Here is an 18,182-nt window from a genome sequence, read left to right on the forward strand (position 1 = left end):
CTTTACACGTAAGACCTTGATCGTCTATATTTCATCCAGAAATTATCTTTTTTTAATTTGGATTTTTTGATGTTTTTTATTTCTCTTACCAAGTGATTCATATACCTCCTAATTCAGCCATGAATGCCTAAATGATCCCTGTGTTTTTCAGTCACCCCCTTCAGGGGGGAATATATAAAATATTATTTTAAATTGCAAAGCTTAAATTCCTTTTGAGAGAAATTTTAGGTTAAGAAACATGCTATCTCTCCAAATCCAGAAAGTGAACTGTTTGGAGAAGACACTGTGAAGATGCCTCCACAGACCACACACTGCATCAGAAGATCTAGAGTGAACTTTGGGATGTGGTGATTTGAACTCTGTGGGGTTTGAATGCATTTGTTTTGTATGTATACTCTTATGCCAAAGGGGACTGCCCCCTAATTGGCTTTTTGTCAACCACCTAGTAATCATTGGTTTTGTTCTCTTTTCCTCTTATCCTCAAATAATTGTAATTTCCTAGCTGGTATGTTTACAAGACCCATTGGAGAGACTAGTCTTCCTTGGGCCCTGGGGGGGGGGGGGAATTGTAAAAATGGAGATTTGAACCCTAGACTTCAATCCCCAGAAGTCCTTGGCATTTCCCAGAATTCCCTATAATTACCCGAGTCTCCACCTGGGCGAGATCACAATTAGTATTTTAACTGGCAGTAATGCCTACCTCTCTTTTTTCTATGCTCTCACTTGCTCTGCTCAGCCATTGCAATAATGCAGTAAGCTTTGAATGGGCTAATTGGCCCATGGCACGTGGTTTTCTTATTTTGTATTTTCTTTATTCCTTGATTTCCAATAATCCTTAATAAACCTCATAAAATATAATATTTTGTTATTAGAGACTAATTTAATTTTTGCATGGTTATATGAGTGGAGGGAAGTACACAAGAATAGGTGTGAAGGTGTAAATAAGACTTTGTAGCATATTAGACATGTGAAGTGAATAAGTAACCTTGAGATTACAATCCTAAGTGACTGGGAAGATGGTGGTATTTCCTGATGATGATAATAGGGAAGTTGTAATAGTGAGAGTATTTGATGAAGAGGATGATAAGACATTCTGTTTTGGACATGAATTGAGATGTCTAAAAAATATCTAAGAGGTGGTTGGTGAGGTGACATATTGGAGGTTAGAAGAGAATTTAGGGTTGGGTAAATAGGGTTTATTAAACACTATTCTGCTATATTCCTTCTGTATGTCCTGTACCTAATGTGCTCTATTGACCTACTTTTCATTTTGGTAACCTGTGTTTGATAGTTTTGAATATCAGTGTCTTTGTATTTTAAGATCTATTGCTGCTAGGTTGTCTTCTTACTTCTCCTTCTCCCTCTCCTTCCTCTTTATTCTTGACCTTTTCCCCTAGAATAGTCTCTCTTCCTCCTTCTGCTCTTTTATCCTTCCCCTCCTCTTTTTCCTCTTTCTCTTCTCTGTAATCTTTGGCAATATAATTGCTGTGAGACTCAATTTGTAAAGTAATTTAAATAGTTTTCTCATTTTTATTGTATTGGCATTACTCAACTGACCACTTAATATCTCTCCAATTATTTATCTTTACTTATTTCTGTTTTCTAATTGCATCATTATAATTCCTATCAGTGCCTTGATCAATGGACTCATTGAAATTATTTATTTATTTTGTAGTTAAGAAATTTCTTTTTACTTTTTCATTCTATAGTTACTGAGTTTATTGTTTCTTCCTCATTTTTGTTGATAAAATACTAAGTGATTTGAGAATTAAATAGGTGATTTCTGAGACCTCAACAATGAATATTTATATTTTTTCCTCTCAAAAGAGGGAATTTTGAAACTTAATTTCTTTTAAAAAATTTCTTTTTAAAAATTTAATTAATTAATTGAGAATATTTTTCCATGTTTACATGATTCACATTCTTTCCCTTCTCTCCTCCCTCCTGGAGCTGTAGAGCAATTCTACCGGGTTTTACATGTGTACAAACACAGCAATGATATGGCTGGATCAAAGGGCATGCAATCTTTCAAAGCCCTTAGGGCATAATTCCAAATTATCTTCTAGAATTGTTAGATCAATTTACAATTCTACCAGCAATGTATTAGCATCCCAGTTTTGCCACCACATCTCCTCCAACATTTATTATTTGCCTTTGCTGTCATAATGACCAGTCTGCTAGGGGTGAGGTAGTACCTCAGAGTTGTTTTGATTTGCATTTCTCTAATTATAAGGGATTTAGAGCACTTTTTCATGTGCTTATTGATAGCTTTGATTTCTTTATCTGAAAACTGCCTATTCATGTCCCTTGTCCTTTTATCAATTTGGGAATGGCTTGATTTTTTTTTTTTTTACAATTGATTTAGCTCCTTATAAATTTGAGAAATTAGACCTTTGTCAGAGGTTTTCGTCAAAGATTTTTTCTCAGTTTGTTGCTTCCTTTCTAATTTTAATTGCATTGGTTTTGTTTGTACAAAACTTTTTTTTTAATTTAATGTAATCAAAATCATTCATTTTACATTTTGTAATATTCCTTGTCTCTTGCTTGGTCTATGATCATACAGATACTAAGTAACTGAGGCAAAATTTGAACATAAGTTTTCAGAATCCAATTCCACCATTATCAACCAAGAGTAAGTAAAGGATAATCAATACCTTTTAAAATGCATTACATGTTTTTTCACACAATGTAACTTTATTATTTTTTCATGGGATGGTATCTTTTTTTAATTTTAATTTTATTTACTCAATTTAGAACATTATTCCTTGGTTACAAGAATCATATTCTTTCCCTCCATCCCCTCCCTCAACCCTTCCTGTAGCCCACGTGCAATTCCATTGGGTATTACATGTGTCCTTGATCAGAACGTATTTCCATGTTGTAAGCTTTGTTATCATTTTTTCTAATTCCATAAAAAAGTTTCTTGATGGTTTGATAGGTATAGCATTGACTAAGTAAATTAATTTGGGTAGGATTGTCACTTTTATCATATTAGCTTGTCTTACCTATGAGCAATTAATTTTTTTTCCAATTATTTAGATCTAGTTTTAATTGTGTGGAAAGTGTTTTGTAGTTGTGTTCCTATAATTTCCTGTGTTTGTCTTGGCAAGTACATTCCTAAATATTTTATATTGTCTAGGGTGATTTTAAATGTAATTTCTCTTTTTAACTTTTGCTGATGATTTGTGTTGGAAATATATAGAAATGCTGATGACTTATGTGGGTTTATTTTGTATCCTGCAACATTGCTAAAGTTGTTAATTATTTCCACTAGCTTTTTAGTTGATTCTCTAAGATTCTTTAAGTAGACCATCATATCCTCAGCAAAGAGTGATAGTTTAGTCTCTTAACTTAATTTCTATCTTAAGTCAGTCTCTTTTAATAGAGAGACTTTAAAATTGTACAGGTTCTAAAATGTAAAGCTGTTGTTGGTCTAGAACATTTCAATAGAATGGCAGCTCTTTGTTTAGATGACAAAAGCTTTTGCATTTCTCTTCTCTTCATACTAAAACCATTAATGCTCTCTATTGCTGATAGGTCGAATTTTGGAAATTTTGGGTCATTTCTCAGAAATGTTGGATAAAATGTTTTCTTTTTTTTCCTGTAACATTAGATCTGTAGAACTGACATTAGTAATAATTATTCATTTCTTTACTGCTGTTAGGTTTACAAAGAACTTTTCTCACACATCATGAGGTAGGTAATAAAATTGTTGTTATCTCCATCTTACAGATGAAACTGTTGCTTGAAGAATTTGAACCTGGTCTATGATCATACAGATACTAAGTAGCTGAGGCAAAATTTGAACCTAAGTTTTCAGATTCCAATTCCACCATTATCAACCAAGAGTAAGTAAAGGATAGTCAGTACCTTTTAAAATGCATTACATGTTTTTTCAAACAATGTAACTTTATTTTTTTTCATGGGATAGTATTTTTTTTAAATTTTAATTTTATTTAGTCAATTTAGAACATTATTCCTTGGTTACAAGAATCATATTCTTTCCCTCCATCCCCTCCCCCAACCCTTTCTATAGCCCACGAGCAATTCCACTGGGTATTACATGTGTCCTTGATCAGAACCTATTTCCATGTTGTTGTTTGCACTAGGATGTTCATCTAGAGTCTATATCCCCAATCATATCCCCCTCGACCCATGTAATCAATCAGTTGTTTTCCTTCTGTGTTTTTACTCTCACAGTTTTTCCTCTGAATATGGATAGTGTTCTTTCTAGTAGATCCCTCCAGGTTGTTCAGGATAACTGCATTTCCACTAATGGAGAAGTCCATTACATTCGATTATACCACAGTTTATCAGTCTCTGTGTACATTTTTCTCCTGGTTCTGCTCCTCGCACTCTGCATCAATTCCTAGAGGTCTTTCCAGTTCACATGGAATTCCTCTACTTTATTGTTCCTTTGAGCATAATAGTATTCCATCACCAACATATACCACAATTTGTTCAGCCATTTTCCCAATTGAAGGACATCCCCTCATTTTCCAATTTTTTGCTACCACAAAGAGCACAGGTATGAATATTCTTGTACAAGTCTTTTTCTTTATTATCTCTTTGGGGTACAAACCCAGCAGTGCTATGGCTGGATCAAAGGGCAGAGAATCTTTTAGCGCCCTTTGGACATAGTTCCAAATTGTCTTCCAGAATGGTTGGATCAATTCACAACTCCACCAGCAATGCATTAATGTCCCAACTTTGCTGCATCCCCTCCAACATTCATTATTTTCTGTTGCTGTCATGTTAACCAATCTGCTAGGTGTGTGGTGATCAGAGTTGTTTTGATTTTCATTTCTCTGATTATAAGAGATTTAGAACACTTTTTCATGTGCTTATTAATAACTTTGATTTCTTTAACTGAAAATTGCCTATTTATGGTCCTTACCCATTTATCAATTGAAGAATGGAGATTTTTTTGTACAATTGATTTAGCTCTTTGTAAATTTGAGTAATCGGACTTTTGTCAGAGGTTTTTGTTATGAAGAGTGTTTCCCAGTTTGTTGCTTCCCTTCTAATTTTAGTTGCATTGGTTTTGTTTGTACAAAAACTTTTTAATTTGTTGTAATCAAAATTATTTATTTTACATTTTGTGGTTTTTTCTAACTCTTGCTTGTTTTTTAAATCTTCCCTTTCCCAAAGATCTGACATGTATACTATTTTGTGTTCACCTAATTTGCTTATAGTTTCCTTCTTTATATTCAAGTCATTCACCCATTCTGAGTTTATCTTGGTGTAAGGTGTGAGATGTTGATCCAAACCATATCTCTCCCATACTGTCTTTCAATTTTCCTAGCAGTTTTTTATCAAATAGTGGATTTTTGTCCCAAAAGCTGGGATCTTTGGGCTTATCATAAACTGTCTTGCTGAGGTCACTTACCCCAAGCCTATTCCACTGGTCCCCCTTTCTATCTCTTACCCAGTACCATATGGTTTTGATGACCACTGCTTTATAGTATAGTTTGTGATCTGGGACTGCAAGGCCACCTTCCTTCACATTTTTTTTTCATTATTTCCCTAGATATCTTTGATCTTTTGTTCTTCCAGATGAACTTTGTTTTTTTCTAATTCAGTAAAAAAGTTTTTTGGTAGTTCAGTGCATATGGCACTAAATAAGTAAATTAATTTGGGTAGGGTTTTCATTTTTATTATGTTAGCTTGTCCTGCCCACGAGCAATTGACATTTTTCCAATTGTTTAGATCTAGTTTTAATTGTGTGGAGAGTGTCTCATAGTTGTGTTCATATAGTTCCTGTGTTTGTCTTGGCAGATAGATTCCTCAGTATTTTATATTGTCTAGGGTGATTTTAAATGGAATTTCTTTTTCTAATTCTTGCTGCTGAGATGTGTTAGAAATATATAGAAATGCTGATGACTTATGTGGATTTTGTATCCTGCAACTTTGCTAAAGTTGCTGATTATTTCCACTAGCTTTTTAGTTGATTCTCTAAGATTCTTTAAGTAGACCATCATATTATCATCTGCAAATAGTATCTCCTCATTGCCTATTTTAATACCTTTGATTTCTTTTTCTTCTCTAATTGCTACTGCTAGTGTTTCTAGTACAATGTTAAATAGTAGAGGTGATAATGGGCAAAATGCATTACATTTTGAGCAAAATGCTCAACCACTGAAATCTCACAAAAAAGTATTTCTATATAAGTTGTGGATACTTTTGAGATCTTTCACAAGAATATAAAAATGTTTTTTTCAACATTTTAGTGGTAATGAGATCCCAGGAAACCTCCCTAGCTGTAGGATTTATTTGTCAGAGGCTCTTTATTTGTTTTTACTTTTATGAACTGCTTTTTAAGTATCTGAGGAACTGCTTTTACTTGGGAAGAGTAGTTATATTTTTATTAAAGGGATTGATTATATGAGTCTTTATACTCAATAATTTTTTTTTTTTAGAGCTGACCTGGACAAGGGTGCATGCTCTGTAGTGGAATTGCTAGGTCATAGTTGAGTCACTTTTAAATAATAGTTTGATAACTTCTCATAATTCCAAATTGTTTTCTAGATGGTTGGACCAGTGCATAGCGCTACTGTGATAACACTACCCAGTGAATTAGTGTGCTTGTCTTTCCACAGTTATTTATCATTTTTGTCCTTTGTCTGTTTTGTCTTTATAATGGGTGTGACTTTTCCCTTATTGATGATTTGGAATATTCTTTCAAAAGTCTGTGAAATTTTCCTTAGAAAATTCTTTGTATCTTTTGACCACATATCAATTCTTTAATTTTTTTTTATTTTTAGGATTTAAACACCTTCAAATTTGTTATTCTTTTTTTTAAACATTATTTTATTTGGTCATTTCCAAACATTATTCATTGGAAACAAAGATCATTTTCTTTACATCCCCTCCCCCCCACCTCTCACATAGCCGATGCATGATTCCACTGGGTATCACATGTGTTCTTGATTCGAACCCATTTCCATGTTGTTGATATTTGCACTAGGATGTTCATTTAGAGTCTCTCCTCAGTCATATTCCCTCAACCCCTGTAGTCAAGCAGTTGCTTTTCATCGGTATTTTTACTCCCACAGTTTATCTTCTGATTGTGGAAAGTGTTTTTTAGATCCCCGCAGTTTGTTCAGGGATATTGCATTGATCCTAATGGAGAAGTCCATTACCTTCAATTGTACCACAGTGTATCAGTCTCTGTGTATAATGATTTCCTGGTTCTGCTCCTTTCGCTCTGCATCATTTCCTGGAGGTTGTTCCAGTCTCCATGGAATTCCTCCACTTTATTATTCCTTTTAGCACAGTAGTATTCCATCACCAACATATACCACAATTTGTTCAGCCATTCCCCAATTGAAGGGCATCCCCTCATTTTCCAGTTTTTGGCCACCACAAAGAGTGCAACTATGAATATTCTTGTACAAGTCTTTTTCCTTATTATCTCTTTGGGGTACTTTTATTTTTTTTAACCCTTACCTTCCATCTTAGGATCAATATTGGGTATTGGTTCTAAGGCAGAGGAGTGGTAAGGGCTAGGCAATGGGGGTCAAGTGAGTTGCCCAGGGTCACATAGTTAGGAAGTGTTTGAGACCAGATTTGAACCCAGGACCTTCCATCTCTGGACCTGACTCTCAATCCACTGAGCCACCCAGCTGCCCCCCAATTCTTTATATATCTCGACTTGGTCTTTATCAGAGATATTTAATATGAAGTGTTTTTCTTTTTAGACAGCTTCTCTTTATTATAGTTACATTTACAGAATGTAAGCCTCTTGAATATACTTTGTATTCCTAGCACTTAGCACAGTAATTGGCACTTAATAACTATTTATTGATTTTGTGCAAAAACTTCTAAATATCAAGTATTTGAAGTAATTTATTTATTTTTTAAGAACGTATATATGTCATGTTCATTTAATAATTTTCCTCTAACCATAAATCTGAAAGTCTATAGTCTTAGCTTTCACCTTAGAATCAATACTGGGTATTGGTTCTAAGGCAGAAGAGGTGAGCGCTAGGCAATGGAAATTAAGTGACTTGCCTAGGGTCACACAGGTAGGAAGTGTCTGAGACCAGATTTGAACCTAGGACCTCCTGTCTTTAAGGTCTAGCTCTTAATCCACTGAGCTACCCAGCTGCCCCCCAATCTTTTGTGTGTGTGTGTGTGTGTGTGTGTGTGTGTGTGTGTGTGCGTGTGATGGAACATTATTACTTATCCATTTGGAGTTTATTTTGATATATGGTGCAAAATATTGATCAAAGCCAACTTACTGCCAAATTGCTTTTCAGTTTCCTTGACATTTTTTGTTGAGTGGTTTTGTTGAACACTAGGCTACTATGCTCAATTGCTTAAGTAGTTTTAATTATTTCTGCATTAAAATATAGTTTGAGGTGCTATAAAACAATGTATACCCTTTGATATAGTACTACTTCTAGGTCTGCATTCTGAGATTTTAAAAAAGGGGGGAGGGCATACTTGTATAAAAATATTTATAGCAGCTCTTTTTGTGATGGCTAAGAATTGGAAATTGAATGTCACTTGGGGAAATGACTGAACAAATCATGGTATATGGTGGTAATGCAATACTATTGTGCTGTAAGAAATGTTGAGCAAGATGACTTGAGAAATAACTGGAAAGACCTATATAAACTGATACAAGGCAAAATAAGCAGAACCAGAAGAACAATATACACAGTAACAGCAATACTGTCGAAAGACTAAGCTACTTTCATCAATACAATATTCCAGGATAATTCTGAGGAACTTATGACAAAGAATGCTATTCACCTTCAGAGAAAGAACTCTTGAAGTCAGAATGCAGATCAAAGTATGTGATTTTTCACTTTAGTTTATTTGAGTTTTTATTTTGGGGGTATGCTCTCTTACAAAAATGAACAATATTTTGTGGAGTGGGTTTTTTTTGGCGCCTAGCACCCCCCAAAATCACTCTAATAAGCAGAGAGGAGACTTAGATAAGATGGTGTCAGAGAGTGGCCTTTATTAGAGAAAAAGCTGACAACAAGGAACATTTCTGGGTTTTACCTCAGCCATGTCCATTGACCTACAAAAAGAATCCTTATTTTATAGGAAATCTGTACAATGATTCCTTGAGTTAACCACCACCTGTGTTTGAATCATTGGTTTCTTATCTGACATACCTCCTTTTTGGTTCCCAGCTCTCTTTGAATTATGAGAATTTTTCTAAAATTAACACCTTCTCCATTTTAGTCATAATTCAGGAATGTGCAAGACCAGAGTCTTTGCAACAATTTTCTAGATAGGAGTTTTACTGTATATTCTAGGTTCCATCACCTCCTCATTGGACTCTTTGATACTGTAATTTTACATAAGACTTCATTTTATTAACTCTTGAAATGCTGATTGCAAGTCAATTGAAAAAACATTAACAAAGAAAAGGAAAGGTGTTTGGTGGATGCTTTTAAAGAAGTACTAAGAATCAGAAGGGGCTTGGATGGGGGGAGAGGATATCTCTACTATTTGTTATATAGAGATGGGCTTACCTTTATCTCTTCCCTGAAGGACCTAGTTGAACTAATTTATAAAGGAGAATTACAGGGATAATTGATTAGAAATCATCACTGTTGCTCCTAATTCTAATGCTAACCATAATTGTGAATAATACACTATTAATTACTAATTTTTATTCCACAAAATATGGAAATATGTTTTGCATGATAGCTCATGAGTAATCCAGATCGAATTGCTTGCCTGCTGTGGGAAGACAGAAGGATAGAAGGGAGAGAGGGAGACAATTTGGATAATATAACTGTAGAAAACTTATATAGAAACTTGCTATTACATGTAATTGATTTTTAAAAAGCTTAGAATAAAACAAAAAATAAAATAAAATATAGTTTGAGGTAATACCAAAATTATTTTTCTTGAGATCCTTAATCTTTGATTCCTCTTAGATTGTTATAACTTCTCAAACAGGATAGCATTACAACAAAAATGCAGATCTTGGCAAATAACTTCTATTCTATGGGCCTTGATTTGCTCCTTTGTAAAAATAGGTTTTGAATTTAAAGGGACATCAGAGATTACCTAATCTAAACTCCCTATTTGATAGATAAGGGAAGCCTATATACTTGTCCAAAGTCACATATAGTGAGTAAATGAAGAGCCAGAAATTGAATTATGTAACATACTACATTAAGCTAGTGTTCTTTAAAAAAAAATCACATTGTTTTCCCTTCCAGTGTCCTTAAAGCCTAACTTTGTAATTCTGTTTTGAATTTTGTCTTTAATGATCTTTTAGTTTCCTTGTGTAAAATGAGAAAGTTGAACTATATTCTACTCCTGATGTAAAATGAGAGAATTAGGCCTCTGAGGTTCTTGCTAATTCTTGATCTGTTGTTTCCTAGATCTAGATTTCATATATCTCTGGTCATATGATTTTCACATTTTACCCAATTTTATTAAATAATACCTTAGCATTTTTGACTAATTTTGTAAATTAACATAAGTAGCAACCAATTCCCTTTCCCAGGAAATTCTGACATGGGTTTTTCTCTATTTGTTTCATACTTACATGCTTCGAGTACAGTTATTTCCTAAAGGTTTTCCATGTATAGTAAACAAATAGCTAAAATTTGATCTGCTGAGAAGATACTTAAGATTTGTATGAATTTTCTGAAATATTTTTCTTTTTCTTCATAAGATGTAGACTATCATTGGAAAAAATTAATGAAAGAGATTTGTTTGGTATAAATTTGAAGATTAAGACTTTGAAGGACAAGGATAACTTGCATTTATTAGGGACAGGAAAGAAGTAAGTATATAAAGGTGGGAAGACTTGGCAAATAAGTATTGGTGGAGAACATAGATTGAGATGGATGTAGCATAAAGCATTCAATGAGTTCAGAGTATAAAAATATCTTAAATCAATGCAAATGTCAAGCAAATTTAAAATCTAGTTTCATGTATTATTTTCACATATACTTTAGGAAATTCAGCTGTGATTGGACCAGATTCTATGCACTTTTTTTTCTATGTAAAGTCCATGAAGTAATTCTTTGAATATTTAGCCATTTAACTGTTTAGAGTCAGATTTGAAATTTTCAGTATAATGCCATTTAAAAAAAAATTTGATTGTGTAATGCCAAAAGTCTTCACTGAAATTTAATTTAATTTACTCCTTTAATAATACTTCTTCAAGTTTTAGTGATTATCTCAAGAAAGTATTTTCCTGATAATTTGTACTTGAAGTCTGTTATAAGCTTCAGAAATCAGTGGCATTAACAAAGAAATGTTATGTTAGGCTACATTGATAACTAATAGAGACACAATAAAATGAAATTATTAAAATTAATGTTGGACTAAAACCAGTTTATAAGAAGCAAAGGTAATCCCATATTTTTTTCTCTTTCAGATTCTGCTTCATTTACATCTTTAGTTGATGATGGCTTTCAGATTAAGCATTTGGATATACAGCATCTTTTTTATGCTGATATGTGTGTTTTCTAGATCTATTGCAAAAAATAGAAACACTTTAATGGAGCTAAGCCTTCAGGAACATTTCAGCATTTTGCAGACAGGAAAAACTTCCCTGGTTTATTTTAGTCAAGATGGTTAGTATTTTTTTTAAAGTACAATTTATGTTTACATACTTGTTTTGCTTCCTAAGCAAGCTGTTTTTCAGTAGTAAAGTCTTATTACTACAATAATTAATCAAAATAATTTAGTTGCAACTGCAATATAATGAAAAATATTAAAAATTTTATACTATGTTTTCTGAATAGCTACATTATCATTTATTTTCATATTTTTTAAATCTGTGGTAATGTTTGAAAAAGATTTCTTTTCTTTTGCTAAAATTTAGAATTGAGTTTATTAATTTTTTGTATATATTCTTCTCTGGCAACACTATTAATCATAAAATATAATTAATTTATGGAATTAATCGTATTCTTAGTATTATTTCATCATTTTAGAGATACTATTTTTGCTATTATTGATGAAGTCAATTCTCATTTCTGCTTACGGTTTAAATTGATCCCTGCTTGTAATTGCAAAAAAAGGGGAAAAAGTGATAAAAAAATTTATTTTAAAAGTATCATGTGAGTAGTTTTGTATGCAAATTTTTAGAGGGCTAAGAACTCCTGTCAAATGATGAATTAATGTATTTTTGCCTCTGTGTGCCTTTTTACATCAAAATCTGACTAAATTCTCATTGTGATAGGGAAGAAACTCTGGCTTGAATAATGAGAGGCAGCATGACATTGGCTACAATGATTGGAGTTAGGAGATCTGGGTCTGAAATCTGACTCAGATACTTATCAAATGATATCAACTATTGGGTATTTTACTTAACTTTCCTTAGCCTTAATTTCCTCTTCTGTAAAATGAGGATAATATTTGCAACTACATAGGGTTAAAGAATGATATAAATCAGAATACTTGTTGTTTTTCAAGTTCATACTGTTTATCTTTTTCATTGGCTGTTCCAATGCTCTGGAATTGCTTGAGTACAAAACAGAATTGCTTGAGTACAAGACCAGTCGTGAACTTTCTATTTGTCCTTCAAGGATCAGCCTAAGTAAGTTTGAAACAGGGCAATCACCAGAAAGTTGGCATCAAGATGGTGAATTTTTTCATCGGTAACAACCCAGAAAAGACAATGAGTATACTAAAGTACTGAGTTTTCAATACTAAGCTAAAGATTTTTTGAAAGAAAAATAATAGCTGCAACATACCATATATGAAGCAGTACTTTAAAATGTTCAGTGTACTTTGTATATTATTTGTTGGACCAACAAGTATAATTTTTATATGTGGATGTAAGGCTCTGTATTTGGATAATTTTTCTTGCATTTTAAAAGTTAACCTGTAAGAGGCAAATAATATTAGAAAATATTTTCATGTCCTTATTTGAATTTATCCAGATATTATGGTATTTCCTGAAGAATTGAAAAAAGCAGCTGAACCTCTTCATAATTATGGGATTTCAGTTGCAAAGGTAAAAAAACCCAATATTTTTATTATGTGATCACTATTGTTTTACATTTATCTGTTGCCTTAAGACTGAGAATCTAAACAGATTTTTTCACTATTGCTGTTTTTTTTACAAATTCTCTAGAGTATAGAAATAAACTTTCCTCCATATTTCAGAAAATAGAAGCACAGACAAGGGTATTCATCAAAATTTCCATATGTAGGATGTATCTTATGTAAATTGTGCTGTTTTAAGTAGGTCTCTGGTCATCTATCTTTAGTTTAGCTTTTTTCTTTTCTTTTTTCTTTTTTTAAACCCTTACCTTCCACCTTAGACTCAATACTGTGTATTAGTTCTAAGGCAGAAGAGCAGTAAGGGCTAGGCAATGGAGGAAGGGGGATTAAGTGACTTGCCCAGAGTCACACAGCTAGGAATTGTCTGAGGCCAGAGTTGAACCTAGGACCTCCCTTCTTTAAGCCTGGCTCTCAGCCTGAGCCACCCAACTTCTCCCTGCTTTATTATATTGATTTTGGTTAACATATCATGATGGAATCTGTATAAGTAGGGTAATGGGAATGATTCTTTTAAGCAAGAGTTTATCATACAAATGTAAAACAAGGATATGACTGAGATTGCTAGAACATGTTTTACTGCTCACAAAAGTTTCCTCACATTTTTTTTTAAATGATATAAGTAACAAACTAAAAAAAATATAGGATTAGAGGATCATAGATCTAGAGCTGGAAGAAATCTCATAGGGCATCTAATACTACTCTTTTAGCTTTTCAAAAGAGTAAACTGAGTTCCATAGAGAGGGATAAAGCAGTTTGCCCAATTATTTTCCAAATTCTCTTTCTCCCTTCCACTTCACCATTACTCATTGAGAAGGCAAACAAAATAATTGTACTTCAGTTTGCATTCTGAGTTCATCAGTTCTCTCTCAGAAGGTAGATAACAGTTTTCATTGTTAGTATTTTGGAATTGCTGTGGATCATTGACTTGATCAATATAGCTAAGTCTTTCATCTCATTACAGTATTGCTGTTTGTGTATACAATGATCTAGTTCTGCTCACTGCATTAGTTTATATATTTAACCAGGTTTTTCTGAAACTATCCTGATCATCATTAAAAAACAAACAAACAACTCTCACCTTCTGTCTTAGAACAAATATTAAGTAGTGGTTCCCAGGCAGAAGAATAGTTTGGGCTAGGCATTGTAATATTTATTGGGAAAGGAAATGGGGGTGGGGAATAAAATGTGCGGTTTGTATGGGGGATGGAGGAGTTTAAGGGGAGAGAAGAAATATTGCTTGGTGAGGCAAAGGAGAGAGATGCCCTCTGCCGAGAAGAAGCAGCAGGGGTCCAATAAGGACTGTTTGTCATTGAATGAATGAACTGATGTTCAGCTCCCTCTATGCCCAAAAAAGATAGCCCACTTATCTGACTGCGAATTCAAATAATATAAAGTTTAATAACCAGTTGGTATTGGAGTTTTTTCCTCAGCTTCAGAGCTGAGGCCAGGCCCCAGAGGCTGGCGGAGGGTTTCTCCCACTCCCGTTTACTCTATATCAGTCCTTGCTTTGTCTAATTCAGGATCTTAGCAGTAGACAGAAAACAAACAAGAACAGTTCTAATCTTCAGAAGCGTTTGGGCCTGAATCTTCAGGCTGAACCAAGAAGAGGCATACCACACCAGACTGGGCTGAACAAGCTCCACCCTCCTCCCACCCCAGGAAGGAAGACAAACCCGGCAGGAAGGAAGTGCTAGTCTCAAGACCCAACTGCTACTCCCAATAGGAAGGAAGTGCTAGTCACAAGACCCAACTGCCACTCCCAGTTGCCCCTTTCCCCACCAACTGTCAGTCTTGTTTCCTTTCCACAGCAATTAGGGTTAAGTGACTTGACAATGAGTTTCTGAAGCCAGATTTAAGCTTAGCATCTTCCTTCTCTAGGCCTAACTCTGTATTCACTGAGCCACCTAGCTGCCCCTTGTTCATCATTTCTTATAGTATTCCATTATAATCATCTACCACAACTTGTTCAACTATTCCCTAATTGATGGGCATTCCCTTAATTTCTAAGTCTTTTTCACCATAAAAAGATGCTATAAAGATTTTTGATCATAGGGGCCCTTCTCTTGATCTCTTTGGGAAACAGACCTAGTAGTAGTTTTACTGGGTCAAAGGGTATGCACATTTTTTTTAACCCTTTTGGCATAGTTCCAAATTTTTCTCCATAATCATTGGATCAGTTCACAATTCCATCACATTTTTTCCACATCACCTCTATTGTCATTTTTCTTTTCTGTTATGTTAGCCAATCTGATAGGTACAAGGTTGGACTTCAGAATTGTTTTAATTTGTATTTGTCTAATTGATAGTGATTTAGATGCATTTTTATGATCATAAATAGCTTTGATTTCTTCTGAAAACTATCTGTTCATATTCTTTGATCATTTCATTTGGTAGACTTTTATTTTTATAAATTTGGCTCAGTTCCCTAGTTTTGTGCAAAACCTTTAAAATTTTATACAATTAAAATTATCCATTACACTTCTTGTGAACCTCTTTATCTCTTGTTGAGTCATAAACTCTTTATCTGTAGATCTGAGAAGTTCCCTTAATTTTGCTTATGAAATCCCCCTGTATGTCTAAATCATGTACCCATTTGAATTTATCTTAGTGTATCATCTGAGATATTGGTCTATGCCTAGTTTCTGCCAAACTGCTTTTCAGTTTTCTCAGCAATTTTGTTCCCAAAGCTTGAACAACACTAGATTACTATGGTCATTTACTAATCTTTATTGTGTTTAATCTATTCTACTAATCCACCACTCTATTTCTTAGTATCAGATTGATTTGGTGATTTCACTTTATAATATAGTTTGAAATCTGGTATTACTAGGCTTCCTTCCTTCACATTTTTTTCATTGATTCCTTTAAAATTCTTGACATTTTGTTTTTCCATGTGAATTTTGTTATTATTTTTTCTAGACCTACAAAATAATTCTTTGGTAGTTAGGTTGAATAAATAAATGATTGAATAAAATATACTGAACAGAATAGTGAGGTGTCTCAGTGGATTGCAAGCCAGACCTAGAGATGGGAGACCCTGGGTTCAAATCTGGCCTCAGACACTTCAGAGATGTGTGATCCTGGGCAAGTCACTTAACCCTCATTGCCTAGCCCTTACTGCTCTTTTGCTTTGGAACCAATCTACAATATTGATTTTAATATGTAAGGTAAAGTTTAAAATATATATACCAAATAAGTTAATTTATGTAGAATTATTGTTTTTGTCTTATTGACTTTGTCTTGTTCAATTGTTTCAGTTGTGTTGAACATGTTATGGTCCCATTTGTGTTATTTTTGGCAAAGAAACTAAGTAGTTTGCCATTTACTTCTTCAGCTCCTTTTCAATTGAGGAACTGAGGCAAGGGAATCATATGATTAGTAAGTGTCTGAGGCCATCCACTGCAAGTGGGGCCAATCACTCATCTGACTTTTGTCTTGTTACTGAAGTTTGATGACTCAAGAGTGATGATTTTATAATTTTTTGCTGCTAACTCAGGGCTAATTATTAATTACATCAATAATAAGTCTTCTCATCTGTTAAAAATTTTATTTCATTTCATTCATTGGTGTTATCTGGTTCTCAACTTAGTTAATCTCTATTGAATCTTTTTTTTTTTTAATAGAATGTGTTCATGATATAGAGACTGGTACCAGCTTTCTCACTAAAATAATGGAGTGACATTGGTCAAGCCACTTAATCTGGGTCTCATTTGTAAAATGAAAGAGTTGGACTAAATAATCCCTGTCTTAATGGCACATCCCTGGGATTACTTCTAACTGTGTTATTCCTAAATGTTAACCAAACAGAATCTCAGGCATCTTTCTATCTCTTGATGGATATTTTGGAATATTCAATTCCTTTTAACAACTACTGTATACTAGTTACTGGGGTTGCCAGGGCAGAAATGATGGGTTGCTGCTTTCCAAAAACTTATATTTTAGTCAGAAAAGGGTAGAGGAAACAACATATACAAAATACACACAAAATAAATTCAGAGATATATGGCAGGGATGGGGGAGAGGAGGCACTAACAATTGGAGGAATCAGAAAAGGCCTCATTAAAAGAAGCACTTGAGCTCAACTCTGAAAGGAGCTAGAAATTCCGAGAGGCAAAGGTTAGGAAAATATTACAGATGTGAGTTTTAAATTAATAATCAATAAATAAATATATTTTTATAAAGTTTTATTAATAATAACTAAAACAAAAGAACTGCCTAACTTCAACTTGGTCGCAGGTCCAAGAAAGGAAGAGGAAGGAGTTTCAGCCACTTCAATACAATCATGCAAAATGTGGGGACACAGGAAAAGGGAATTTTGGGAAATACTAAGGGACTTTTGGGGATGAAGTCCAAAGGCTCAAAATCTCCATTTATACACAGGCATGGGAAACAGCCTGTATGTGCCAAGGTATTGAGAAAGGAGATGTAATATTGAATAAAATTAACAAGTAGGCCACTTTGGTATCATAGAGAGAGTAATGTGAAATTTGTTTGGAAATATAGATTGGAAAAAGATTGTGAAAATTTTTAAATGTCCCATAGAAGTTCATATTTTATCTTAGAAGTTGTGAACAAATCTGGTGAAGTTTATGAACTCCTTAAGATAATGTTTCTTAATGTACAAAATAAAATACATAGGATTATAAAGGAAACCAATTATATTGAAATAGAATTATTAAAGGATTTAAAAACTAAATTTACTGACCCTAAGAACTTCTGGCCTAGAGGCAAAAGGGAATTATGAAATCACCTTGAACAGAAGAGTGAAATGGTTAGGAATGTTAAATTTTATTGCTATATAAAGGATGGATTGATAAGTGGCAAAGTTATATGTGACAAAACCAGTTAGAAGGTTGTATGCTAGTGAAGAGAGTCTGACCAACTAGTGTGGTTATGGTTTGATTGAAGAGTATTTGTTAAGTAGGATATATATATATATATATATATATATATATATATATATATATGACTTGGCACCTCCATTGAATATGATATTTGAAGGAGTGAAGAATTAAGGATGCCTCCTATTTGTAAACTTGAATGACTAAAAGACTTGTGTTTGTCTTGATAAAGGCAAAGGAAGTTAAGAGTCAGGTTTTAAGAAGAATGGTAATTAGGTTTTTTTGTACTTGTTAAGTTTTCAGTGCCCACGGGCTGTCCACACCTAGATAGAAATTAGT

The 18,182-nt window shown here is 33.6% G+C and overlaps 1 protein-coding gene across 6 annotated transcripts in view; it reads left to right on the forward strand.

Moving 5' to 3' along the window:
• Positions 1 to 18,182, forward strand: part of TXNDC16 (thioredoxin domain containing 16) — a 148,131-nt gene that overhangs the window by 13,147 nt on the left and 116,802 nt on the right. For 5 of the 6 annotated variants that reach the window (XR_008915039.1, XM_016426324.2, XM_056811096.1 and 2 more), the window contains exons 2-5: positions 3,733 to 3,848; positions 10,655 to 10,765; positions 11,366 to 11,564; positions 12,879 to 12,952. Coding sequence is in view for 5 of the 6 variants with exons in the window: in XM_016426324.2 (XP_016281810.2) it covers positions 11,393 to 11,564; positions 12,879 to 12,952 (246 nt within the window). In the remaining variant the exon portion in view is untranslated. Of the gene's footprint in view, positions 1 to 2,536; positions 2,633 to 3,732; positions 3,849 to 10,654; positions 10,766 to 11,365; positions 11,565 to 12,878; positions 12,953 to 18,182 lie in introns of those variants that run through there. The other variant, XM_056811094.1, reaches the window with a different exon arrangement.

Source organism: Monodelphis domestica, chromosome 1 (genome assembly GCF_027887165.1).
Source record: "Monodelphis domestica isolate mMonDom1 chromosome 1, mMonDom1.pri, whole genome shotgun sequence".
In the NCBI taxonomy this organism is placed as follows: domain Eukaryota; kingdom Metazoa; phylum Chordata; class Mammalia; order Didelphimorphia; family Didelphidae; genus Monodelphis; species Monodelphis domestica.